Here is a 13,110-nt window from a genome sequence, read left to right as displayed (position 1 = left end):
TAAGGTTTATGTAAACTTCTGACTTCAACTGTACTTCCTCCACCCTTCCTCCTCATCCTCTCCTCCTCTTGGCTCTCCCTTCCTCCTCCTCCTATCCTCTCCCCTTCCTGGCTCCCCCTTTCCATCCTTACCTCCTCCTCCTCCTGGCTCTCCCCCATGTGTTTTTCCTGATATAGGATCTTCTTCATCTTACGGTACTGCAGGTTGTCCAGCTCCCTCACCGCGTCCTTGGTCCTCTGGATCAAATCCATGAGGACCCGCGGGGGGCGCTCCAGACGTACAAAGTCATGCTGGGGAGAAAAGAGAGGTTACAGGTTAGAGCAAACTAGGGGGGTTCGCCTGATATGAAAATGGGGTTGCGGGAGAATTTACAAAATCCTGATTAAAAAATAATAATAATATCAAAACATATACAGTATATATTATAATATCGTCTTTGTATGTCAATCATTTCAATGTGGTTAACCTTAAAAATGTAAATGAATATTAATAAAATCTAAAAAGGTGAAATTCAACCAGAAAGCACCCTTAGATCATGGGAAAAGGTGGCACTTAACCGTTGCACTTGAATCATTCCCACGGTGAATGGCTAGGCCCACTACGCTATGACACCACACACTATTGCAGAGACTTTGATACTAGCAGCTGTATTTGGTATGGTGAAAACAATGAGGGGAGTCAAAGGCACATACACTCATTTCTATATCATGAGTTGAAATAAAAGATTCCCGAAATTTTCCACACACAAAAAGCTCGTCTCTCTCAAATTCTGTATGCAAATTTTCTTACATCCCTGTTAGTGAACATTTCTCATTTGCCAAGATATTCCATCCACCTGACAGGTGTGGCATATCAAGAAGCTGATCAAAATGGCATTTGGTATTTTATTAGGATCCCCATTAGCTGTTGCAAAACCATGATCATTACACAGGTGCACATTGGGCAGCTTTGTAACAACACAATGCCACAGACGTCTCAAAATGTTGAGGGAGCGTGCAATTGGCATGCTGACTGTAGGAATGTCCACCAGAGCGTTTGCCAGCAAACGTAATGTTCATTTTTCTACCATAAGCCGCCTTTTAGAGAATTTGGCAGTGCGTCCAACCGGCTACACAACAGCATACCACGTGTAACCACGCCAGCCCAGGACCTCTACATCCGGCTTGTTCACCTGCGGGATCGTCTGAGACCAGCCACCCAGACAGCTGATGAAACAGTGGGTTTTTGCACAACCAAAGAATTTCTGCACAAACTGTCAGAAACTCTCTCAGGGAAGCTCATCTGCATACTCGTCGCCCTCACCAGGGTCTTGACTTGACTACAGTTCGGCGTCGTAACAGACTTCAGGGGGTAAATTCTCACCTTCAAATGGCCACTGGCATGCTAGAGAGGTGAAGTCTTCATGGATGCATCCCGGTTACAACTGTACCGGGCAAATGGCAGACAGCGTGTATGGCGTTAAGTAAATAGAGTGTCCCATGGTGGCAGTGGGGTTATGGTATGGGCAGGCATAAGCTACAGAAAACGACTGCAAGACCCCATGTCGCAAGGATTTGTACACAATTCCTGGAAGCTGAAAATGGTCCAATAGCCTGCATACTCACCAGACATATCACCCATTGAGCATGTTTTGGATGGTCTGGATCGACGTGTACGACAGCGTGTTCCAGTTCCCGCCAATATCCAACATCTTTCCATAGCCATTGAAGAGGAGTGGCACAACATTCCACAATCAACAGGCTGATCAAATCTATGTGAAGGAGATGTGTCTCGCTGCATGAGGCAAATGGTGGTCACAAGGTATCTGTGACGAACCAATGCATATCTGTATTCCCAGTCGTGAAATCCAAAGATTAGGGCCACGAATTTATTTAAATTGACCGATTTCCTGACATGAACTGTTGCATGTTGCGTTTAGATACGGGATCAGAGCAGGACAATGCACTATTTCATACCGAGGCTTGGTAGTTATCGAGGGGGAGTGTTGGAAAGATTTTTCGCATTGAGAGAATAACTGTTGTCATTCACAATGGATGTATAAAAACAGACTTGGCTGACTTTCTTTGTAATGAAAATAAAATGTGTCTCCTTGCCTATGTAACATACATATTTGGTAAACTGAACGAACTGAATGCAAGCATGCAGGGGAAATACAAAAACATGCTACAGACGAGTGACAGAATCAGTGGATTCAGAGGATATAATTCTTATTGGAGAGAGAGTCTTTCAAAAGCGAGCCATGCCCCCTACCCTCGGCTGTGCATGTTTCTAATAGAAAACAGCATCAGTAAGTGTCCCACACGAGTGATGACTGCTCACCTCAAACACCTGGAAGGGCACTTTGGGACCTACTTCCCAATCCGTTTGACTGTGACCCTAGCTCAGATGACTTGCCGGTAAGTGAAATTAAACAGCTGATCGAGCCGTTATGTGACTGAATACATTCACGAGTCACAACAGAGGAGTTTTGGTTCCTGACTCAAAGGGAAAACCCTGTCGGGAACACCCTGTTGGGAACACCCTGTTGGGAACACCCTGCTGCGTTCAAAACAACTGGGAACTCTGAATCTTGGGCCTCTTTCTAGAGCTCCGACTTTCTGACCTTAAGATCACTGACATCATGCTTCCACCTTGTATTTTCCAGAGTTCCCAGTTGTCTTGTAGCACCATAAAACCCATGGTAACCATCACCAGCTCATATCTATGTGAAGCTGGATTCAGTACTCTCGTCTGCATTAAAACTAAATATTCATCCAGGTTGGATGTGACCGCAGAGTTAAGGTGCACACTGTCGACTGCCCAGACTTTGAGAAGCTCTGACGCGACTCGCATCAAGTACACCCATCTCATTAGTGGTAGTGAGATAGTGACTGTCATAGCGCCACATTAAAAGTATGTGATGGTGAGTGGAAAAGACAATCAGAAATACTGTTAGAATGTTTTTCAATTGACTTCAATAGCCCCAAATAAAAAAGATAACATTGGCTGTTAATTCCATAATGTTTTTCACATGGTTGGGGTCGCGAGAATTTTCAGATATCAAAATGGGGTCGTGGGCCAAAAAAGTTTGGGACCCCTGAGGTAGAGGTCAGGGTCCATGACGACCATTGAGACTGGTGTTTTGCGGGTACTATTTAATGAAGCTGCCAGTTGAGGACTTGTGAGGCGTCTGTTTCTCAAACTAGACACTAATATACTTGTCCTCTTGCTCAGTTGTGCACCGGGGCCTCCCACTCCTCTTTCTATTCTGGTTAGAGCCAGTTTGTGCTGTTCTGTGAAGGGAGTAGGACACAGCGTTGTACGAGATCTTCAGTTTCTTGGCAATTTCTCACATGGAATAGCCTTCATTTCTCACAACAGAATAGACTAACGAGTTTCAGAAGAAAGCTCTTTGTTTCTGGCCATTTTGAGCCTGTAATCGAACCCACAAATGCTGACGCTCCAGATACTCAACTAGTCTAAAGGCCAGTTTTATTGCTTCTTTTTAATCAGAACAACAGTTTTCAGCTGTTCTAACATTATCGCAAAAGGGTTTTCTAATGATCACTTAGCCTTTTAAAATTATACACTTGGATTAGCTAACACAACGTGCTATTGGAACACAGGAGTGATGGTTGCTGATAATGGGCCTCTGTACGCTTATGTAGATATTCCATTAAAAATCTGCCGTTTCCAGCTACAATAGTCATTTACAACATTAACAAAGTCTACACTGTATTTCTGATCAATTTGGTGTTATTGTAATGGACAAAAAATGTGCTTTCTTTCAAACACAAGGAATTTCTAAGTGACCCCAAACTTTTGAACGGTAGTGTATATACACAGCTCTCCTCTGGTTTTACTATTTATAGGTATGTGTTTGGGTAAAATGAACATTGTTTTATTCTATAAACTACTGACAACATTTCTCCCAAATTCCAAATAAAAATATTGTCATTTAGAGCATATATTTGCAGAAAATGACAACTGGTCAAAATAACAAAAAAGATGCAGTGTTGTCAGACCTCGAATAATGCAAAGAAAATAAGTTCATATTAATTTTTAAACAACACAATACTAATATTTTCACTTAGGAATAGTTCAGAAATCAATATTTGGTGGAACAACCCTGATTTTCAATCACAGCTTTCATGCGTCTTGGCATGCTCTCCACCAATCTTTCACATTGATGTTGGGTGACTTTATGCCACTCCTGGCGCAAAAAAATTCAAGCAGCTCGGCTTTGTTTGATGACTTGTGACCATCTATCTTCCTCTTGATCACATTCCAGAGGTTTTCAATGGGGTTCAGGTCTGGAGATTGGGCTGGACATGACAGGGTCTTGATCTGGTGGTCCTCCATCCACACCTTGATTGACCTGGCTGTGTGGCATGGAGCATTGTCCTGCTGGAAAAAAACAATCCTCAGAGTTGGGGAACATTGTCAGAGCAGAAGGAAGCAAGTTTTCTTCCAGGACAACCTTTTATGTGGCTTGATTCATGCGTTCTTCACCAAGACAAATCTGCCCGATTCCAGCCTTGCTGAAGCACCCCCAGATCATCACCGATCCTCCACAAAATTTCACAGTGGGTGCGGGACCTGGAGAGGCCTACAAGCCACAGTGCCTCGCACCCACTGTGAAATTTGGTGGAGGATCGGTTAAGTGTGCCTTGAAGATTAAAAAAAATAAATCACTGACAGTGTCACCAGCAAAGCAACCCCACACCATCACACCTCCTCCTCCATGCTTCATAGTGGGAACCACACATGGGGAGATCATCCATTTACCTACTCCAAAAATCTCAAATATGGCCCAAAAGGACAGATTTCCACCGGTGTAATGTCCATTGCTTGTGTTTCTTGGCCCAAGCAAGTCTCTTCTTATTATTGGTGTCCTTTAGTAGTGGTTTCTTTGCAGCAATTCAACCATGAAGGCCTGATTCACGCAGTCTCCTCTGAACAGTTAATGTTGAGATGTGTCTGTTACTTGAACTCAGTGAAGCATTTATTTGGTTGCAATTTCTGAGGCTGGTAACTCTAATGAACTTATCCTCTGCAGCAGAGTTAACTCTGGGTTTTTCTTTCCTGTGGCGGTCCTCAGAGCCAGTTTCATCATAGCGCTTGATGGTTTCTGCGACTGCACTTGAAGAACTTCCAGATTGACTGACCTTCATGTCTTAAAGTAATGATGGATTGCCATTTATTTTCGCTTATTTGAGCTCTTCTTGCCATAATATGGACTTGGTCTTTTTACCAATTAGGTCTATCTTCTGTATACCATCCCTAACTTGTCACAACATTAAGAAGGAAAGAAATTCTACAAATTAACTTTTATCAAGGCACACCTGTTAATTGAAATGCATTCCAGGTGACTACCTCATGAAGCTGGTTAAGAGAATGCCAAGAGTGTGCAAAGCTGTCATCAAGGCAAAGGGTGGCTACTTTGAATAATCTCATATATAAAATATATTTTGATTTGTTTAACACTTTTTTGGTTACGATTCCATGTGTTATTTCATAGTTTATGTCTTCACTATTATTCTACAATGTAGAAAATAGTACAAATAAAGGAAAACCTTGGAATGAGTAGGTGTGTCCAAACTTTTGACTGGTACTGTATATATCAATACATGTGATATCTATCTGAAAGAAAATCTCTTTAAAAAATCTCTATTGTCCATTGGTCACTAGAGGGCGCCTGTGGGTTATTCAACCTAGATAGAGTCCCTATCTAGGTTTATAGCAGGAATACATCCTATATAGACTAAAGGACATATGGGACAGAGTGATAGCCCGCCCCCACGCCTGCCAGGGGACCCCCATTGATTTTGTCAGTCATTCTCACTCAGATATCATACTGACATGGCATACGTCAACACTAAATGTGGACAATTGCAGGAAATTAGCTTAGTGATTACAAAAATGTCTCTCCACCCCATGGTAAAATGGGTCAAATTGCATGAAATGTTATAAAATTGCAGAAAACTTGCTTTAAAACTGCACATTTTCTCTACGTTCCATGGAAAAATTCCGTCAAGAGGCGGACAACTAAAATGTTGTGCCGTGAGGTAGGGGGCCCACCAACCAATTCTTGCTTTGGGCCCCCAAAAGGCTCAAGCCGCCACCCACCCACACACAAAAAATATTTGCTAAATGAAATGTGATGTATGCAATGCCTGTGTGTCTCCCTGCACACCTATCTGACAGATACTGGCTGGGTAATGTAAAATACTCTCTCATTCAGAAGCACACTGATGACATCATACTCTGGAAATAGAGATGACACATTTTCCCGTTTTCAAACAAACGGAGGGAGAGAGAGAGAGATGGAGAGAGGGACTGAACAAGTGAGTGAGAGCTCCCATGGACCAGGGGGCTTGGAGAGAATGAGATGCATCCGCTTGTTTTTGTTTTGGTTGTGTTTCACATTATTTTGTGCCCAATAGAAATGAATCGTAAATAATGTATTGTGTCACTTTATAGTAAATAAGAATTTGTGTTACTAAACACATCTATGTTAATGTGGTTGCTACTATGATTACAGATAATCCTGAATGAATCGTGAATAACGATGAGTGAGAAAGTTAGACACACAAATTTCATAACCCTAAAATATGCTAACCTCTCACTGTTACAATAACAGGGCATCTGTAATTGTCTCACTCAGTGGAAGTAGAACCTGAAGGGAAAGCATCTGTTGACAGCACAGGGGCACAGATTAGTGACCTGACTCCTAAAGAGCTCAAAGAGGGGTGGCGGGCAATGAGCGTGTGTGTTTTAATTAGGGGCTCGAGGGGCAGTGATGTGGATGCCCCCTGCCCGACTCAGATTAGGAGGAAGTTGCCTACTAGACACTGGCCCAAGGTCAGCCTCACTAATAGTTAAGGTTATAATAATTAATTAAGGTCAGGATTTGGGGGAGGAAAAGCTGATCCTAGATCTCCACCTAAAGGTACAACATCTACCCAGACTAGCCCCCCACTGTCTCATCCCCTCCAGCCTACTAACCCCTACACTCCCTGGGCAGCCAGATAAAAAAATGACAAGCCCCCTGGCTGGAATCCTGGAGAGTGAGAGTTGCAAATAATCAAGAACTTAAAACCCTTAGCAGGCCGTTTGGATTACCTGTCGGCCAAACAAACTAAAATATCAACTCTCCATTACACAGCCAGGCACACAATGAATACAACATGCACAAATTAACACGAAATAAAATAAAATTATTGGTCACATACACATATTTAGCAGATGTTATTGTGGGTGTAGGGATATGCTTGTGTTCCTAGCACCAACAGTGCAGTAATATATAACAATTCACAACAATACACTCTAATGTAAAGTAAAAGAAGTTAAGAAATATATATAAATATTAGGACGAGCAATGTCGGAGTGGCATTGACTAAAATACATAGAATAGAATACAGCATACATATGAAATGAGTAAAGCCGTATGTAAACATTAAAGTGACCAGTGATTCCATGTCTATGTCAATAGGGCAGCAGCCTCTAAGGTGCAGGGTTGAGTAACCAGGTGGTAGCCGGATTTAACGCTATTTAACAATCTGATGGCCTTCAGATAGAAGCTGTTCTTCAGTCTCTCAGTCCCAGCTTTGATGCACCTGTACTGACCACGCCTTCTGGATGATAGCGGGGTGAACAGGCCGTGGCTCGGGTGGTTGATGTCCTTGATCCTTTTGGCCTTCCTGTGACATCGGGTGCTCTAGGTGTCCTGGAGGGCAGGCAGTGAGCCCCCGGTGATGCATTGGGCAGACCGCACCATCCTCTAGAGAGCCCTGCGGTTGCGGGGGTTGTAGTTGCCGTACCAGGTGGCAATACATCCCGACAGGATGCTCTCAATTGTACATCTGTAAAAGTTGGTGAGGGTCTAAGGGCTAAGGGCAGGACAGTGCTTGCAAACTATTACAGACTACAAAGGGAAGCACAGCCGCGAGCTGTCCAGTCACATGAGCCTACCAGACGAGCTAAATCACTTCTATGCTCGCTTCGAGGCAAGCAACACTGAGGCATGCATGAGAGCATCAGCTGTTCCGGACGACTGTGTGATCACGCTCTCCGTAGCCGACGTGAGTAAGACCTTTAAACAGGCCAACATACACAAGGCTGCAGGGCCAGACGAATTACCAGGATGTGTGCTCCGGGCATTTACTGACCAACTGGCAGGTGTCTTCACTGACATTTTCAACGTCTCTGATTAAGTCTGTAATACCAACATGTTTCAAGCAGACCACCATAGTCCCTGTGCCCAAGAACACAAAGGCAACCTGCCTAAATGACTACAGACCCGTAGCACTCACATCTGTAGCCATGAAGTGCTTTGAAAGGCTGGTAATGGCTCACAACACCATTATCCCAGAAACCCTAGACCCACTCCAATTTGCATACCGCCCAAACAGATCCACAGATGATGCAATCTCTATTGCACTCCACACTGCCCTTTCCCACCTGGACAAAAGGAACACCCACGACTGCATGGCCAGGCATGACTCCAACACCATCATTAAGTTTGCAGACAACACAACAGTGGTCTGATCACCGATAACGACGAGACAGCCTATAGGGAGGAAGTCAGAGACCTGGCCGGGTGGTACCAGAATAACAACCTATCCCTCAACGTAACCAAGACTAAGGAGATTTTTGTGGACTACAGGAAAAGGAGGACTGAGCACGCCCCCATTCTCATCAACGGGGGTGTAGTGGAGCAAGTTGAGAGCTTCAAGTTCCTTGGTGTCCACATCAACAACAAACTAGATTGGTCCAAACACACCAAGACAGTTGTGAAGAGGGCACGACAAAGCCTATTCCCCCTCAGGAAACTAAAATGATTTGGCATGGGTTCTACAGCTGCAACATCGTGAGCATCCTGACTGGTTGCATCACTGCCTGGTACGGCAATTGCTCGGCCTCTGACCGCAAGGCACTACAGAGGGTAGTGCGTACAGCCCAGTACATCACTGGGGCTAAGCTTCCTGCCATCCAGGACCTTTACACCAGGCAGTGTCAGAGGAAAGCCCTAAAAATTGTAAAAGACCCCAGCCACCCCAGTCATAGACTGTTCTCTCTACTACCGCATGGCAAGCGGTACCGGAGTGCCAAGTCTAGAACAAAAAGGCTTCTCAACAGTTTTTACCCCCAAGCCATAAGACTCCTGAACAGGTAATCAAATGGCTAACCAGACTATTTGCATTGTGGACCCACTATCCCAACCCCTCTTTTTACACTGGTGCTACTATCTGTTGATCATATATGCATAGTCACTTTAATTATACATTCATGTACATACTACCTCAATTGGCCCGAACAACCAGTGCTCCTGTACATTGGCTAACTGGGCTATCTGCATTGTGTCCCACCCACCACCCCCTCATTTACGCTACTGCTACTCTCTATTCATCATATATGCATAGTCACTTTAACCATATCTACATGTACATACTACCTCAACCAGCCTAACTAACCGGTGTCTGTATGTAGCCTCGCTACTTTTATAGCCTCGCTACTGTATATTGCCTGTCTTTTTACTGTTGTTTTATTTCTTTACCTACCTATTGTTCACCTAATACCTTTTTTGCACCATTGGTTAGAGCCTGTAAGTAAGCATTTCACTGTAAGGTCTACTACACCTGTTGTATTCAGCGCACGTGAAAAATAAACTTTGATTTGATTTTGATTTGATTTGAGGGGACAAGACAAATTTCTTCAGCCGCCTGAGGTTGAAGAGACGCTGTTACGCCCTCACCTCCTGGCTGTCTCGTCATTGTTGGTAATCATGCCTACAACTTATGTGTCGTCTACAAACTCGATGATTGAGTTCAGGCATGCGTGGCCACGCAGTCATGGGTGAACAGGGAGTACAGGAGGGGGCTGAGCATGCATCCTTGTGGGGCCCCAGTGTTGAGGATCAGCAAAGTGAAGGTGTTGTTTCATACGTTCACCATCTGGGGGTGGCCCGTAAGGAAGTCCAGGACCCAGTTGCACAGGACGGAGTTCAGACCCAGGGCCATGATCTTAATGATGAGCTTGGACGTAATATGGTGTTGAAGGCTGAGCTATAGTCAATGAACAGCATTCTTACATTGGTATTCCTCTTGTCCAGATGGGATAGGGAAGTGTGCAGTGCGATGGCAATTGCATCATCTGTGGATCTATTGGGGAGGTATGCAAATTGAAGTGGGTCTCACTAGCCACTCAAAGCACTTCATGATGACAGAAGTGAGTGTTACGAGACAAGTCATTTAGTTTAGTTACCTTTGCTTTCTTGGGTACAGGAACAATAGTGGACATCTTGAAGCAAGTGGGGACAGTAGTCTGGGATAGAGAGAGATTGAATATGTCCGTAAACATTCCAGCCAGCTGGTTTGTGCATGCTCTGAGGACGCGGCTAGAGATGCCGTCTGGGCCGACAGACTTGCAAGGGTTAACACGTTTAAATGTATTTTTCACATCGGCCACGGAGAACGAGAAGTCACAGTCCTTGGGAGCGGGCCGCGTTGGTGGCACTGTGTTATCCTCAAAGAGGGCGAAGGTGTTTAGCTTGTCCGGGAGCAAGACGTCGGTGTCTGCGACGTGGCTGGTTTTCCCTTTGTAATCCATGATTGTCTGCAGACCCTTCCACATACGTCTCGTGTCTGAGCCGTTGAATTGCGATTCCACTTTGTACTGACATTTTGCCTGTTTGATAGCATTATGGAGGGAATAACTACACTGTTTGTATTCAACCATATTCACAGTCACCTTGCTATGGTTAAATGCGGTGGTTTGCTCTTTCAGTTTTGCGTGAATGCTCCCATCTAGCCACGGTTTCTGATTTGGGTAGGTTTTAATATTCACAGTGGGAACAACATCCGCTATACACTTCCTGATGAACTCAGTCACCATGTCAGTGTATACATCAATGTTATTCTCAGAGGCTACCCGGAACATATCCCAGTCTGAGTGATCAAAATAATCTTAAATCATGGATTCCGATTGGTCAGACCAGCATTGAATAGACCTTAGCACGGGTACTTCCTGCTTGAGTTTCTGCCTATAGGAAGGGATGAGCAAAATTATGATCGGATTTGCCGAAGTGAGGGCGGGGGAGGGCCTTGTAGGTATCCCGGAAGTTGGAGTAGCAGTGCTCGAGTGTTTTAGCAGCGCAAGTACTAGAGTCAATGTGTTGATAGAACTTCGGTAGCGTTTTTTGTTAAAATCCACAGCTACATTTAACGCGGCCTCAGGATATGTGGTTGCACAAAGTCCAGTGTAGTTCCTTGCGGGCTGTCGTGGTATCGGCTTGAGGGGGAATATACACGGCTGTGACTATAACCGAAGAGAATTCTCTTGGGAGGTAATAGGGTCTGCATTTGATTGTGAGGTATTCTATGTCGGGTGAACAAAAGGACTTGAGTTTCTGTATGTTATCACAATCAACCATGAGTAGTTAATCATGAAACATACACCCACGCCTTTCTTCTTCGCGGAGAGTTCTTTATTCTTGTCTGCGCGATGTACTGAGAACCCAGCTGACTGTATGGACGGGCACATTATATCCGGAGAGAGCCATGATTCCGTGAAACAGAGTATGTTGTATGTTACAGTCCCTGATGTTTCTCTGGAAGGAGATCCTCGCCCTGAGCTTGTCTACTTTATAATCCAGAGACTGAACATTAGCAAATAATATACTCGGAAGCGGTGGATGGTGTGCACGCCTCCTGAGGGGGTCTAGAAATCCACTCCGAATACCTCTTCTCAGCCGGCGGCGTCTTGGAGCGGCGTCTGGGATAAGTTAAATTGCCCTGGGAGGTAAGAACAAAGGATCCAATTTGGGAAAGTCGTATTCCTGGTCGTAATGGTGGTGAGTTACCGCCGCTCTGATATCCAAAAGTTCTTTCCGGCTGTATGTAATAACACAAAAAACGTTCTGTGCTAATAATGTAAGAAATAACACACAAAAAAACTACAAAGTTGCTTAGGAGCTAGAAGCAGAGCTGCCATGTCTATCCGAGCCCTCTTCATCTTACACACACGCACATGCACACAATGACCACAGGTGAGCACAGTGTATTGGCAGATCAGGACGTACAAATGACAAAGACTGTGTGACTGTGCTTTTGTGCTCTAACTCATGGGCGTCTATTGGGGCTGACTTCAGCTTTCATTGTGCGTCAAGGGGGCTTGGTCAGAATGTTTAGTGGGTCCACAGACAGGCAAGCGTACACTTGAAGCGTTATCAACCTCTAACACCAGGTGTAGCACAGCAAAAAATGTCAAATAAAGTTCAAAAACACAAAACAACAAAACCCTAACCCCTGTGGAACCAGTGTGTGTGTGTGTGGAATAACCGCTGTGGAATCTTTGATTCATATTTTCTCTAGAGCTGTGGGAGGCAGTGAGTCATCGAAATACGTCCAAAATGGCACCCTATTCCCTTCTTAGTGCACTATTACCCATAGAGCTCTGGTCAAAAGTAGTGCACTATATAGTGAGTAGGATACCATTTGGGATGCACACATCCAGACGGTCTTTGAGAGACTGACACAGGAAGTGAGGTGTCAGAAATAACAGGAAGTGCACTCACTCTCAGCAGCTCCCCAGACGAGGGTCTGTCCTGAGGAATTTTGAGGAGGCAGCAGTCAACGAAGCTCCGGAAGGGGTCCGACCTCGTAGAAGGATAGAGGGGTGGAGAGGAGGGACGGAAGAATGCAACAATGATTAAGCCAGGCACTATAGGCAATAGTAGTCAACATCCACTTTCCCACCTTTCAAACCAGAGTCAGGGCCAAGCGGTGCTTCGATAGTTATTCACCATGTTTGTCAGTGTTATTGAAAGTCCATCATCAAACTCTTTGCATGGGTACATCATACAGTCCACATAGTTTTCTAAATGTTGTACTAGTCTTAGCTCTGGGAGAAAAGAGCATAAAGACATAAGGCTGTCACTTTCAACCTTCATCTGTCAAAGTGTCATACATTCAGTAGTATACACAGAGTCGGGGTTAAGAGAGCACCTGTATTGCTTGTCAACATGACGCCTGTCTTCTTTAAGACTAACGCTGCATGGTGATGTTTCTGCTCGTTTCAGCTCTGAGAGACTACGTTAATGCCAGAGGCCTGTTTGAAACACATCCAACA

General features: G+C 44.5%; 1 protein-coding gene across 3 annotated transcripts in view; it reads right to left on the bottom strand.

Annotated features, from left to right (window-relative positions):
- LOC129826655 (serine/threonine-protein kinase TAO3-like) overlaps positions 1-13,110 on the bottom strand; it is a 163,554-nt gene that overhangs the window by 33,564 nt on the left and 116,880 nt on the right. For all 3 annotated transcript variants that reach the window (XM_055887616.1, XM_055887617.1, XM_055887618.1), the window contains 2 exons: positions 12,557-12,638; positions 132-290 (listed from right to left, as the gene is read on the bottom strand). In XM_055887616.1, the coding sequence (XP_055743591.1) occupies positions 132-290; positions 12,557-12,638 (241 nt within the window). The remainder of the gene's footprint in view (positions 1-131; positions 291-12,556; positions 12,639-13,110) is intronic.

The sequence above is a fragment of the Salvelinus fontinalis genome, chromosome 28 (assembly GCF_029448725.1).
Source record: "Salvelinus fontinalis isolate EN_2023a chromosome 28, ASM2944872v1, whole genome shotgun sequence".
In the NCBI taxonomy this organism is placed as follows: domain Eukaryota; kingdom Metazoa; phylum Chordata; class Actinopteri; order Salmoniformes; family Salmonidae; genus Salvelinus; species Salvelinus fontinalis.
This window is presented reverse-complemented; position numbering and strand designations above follow the sequence as displayed.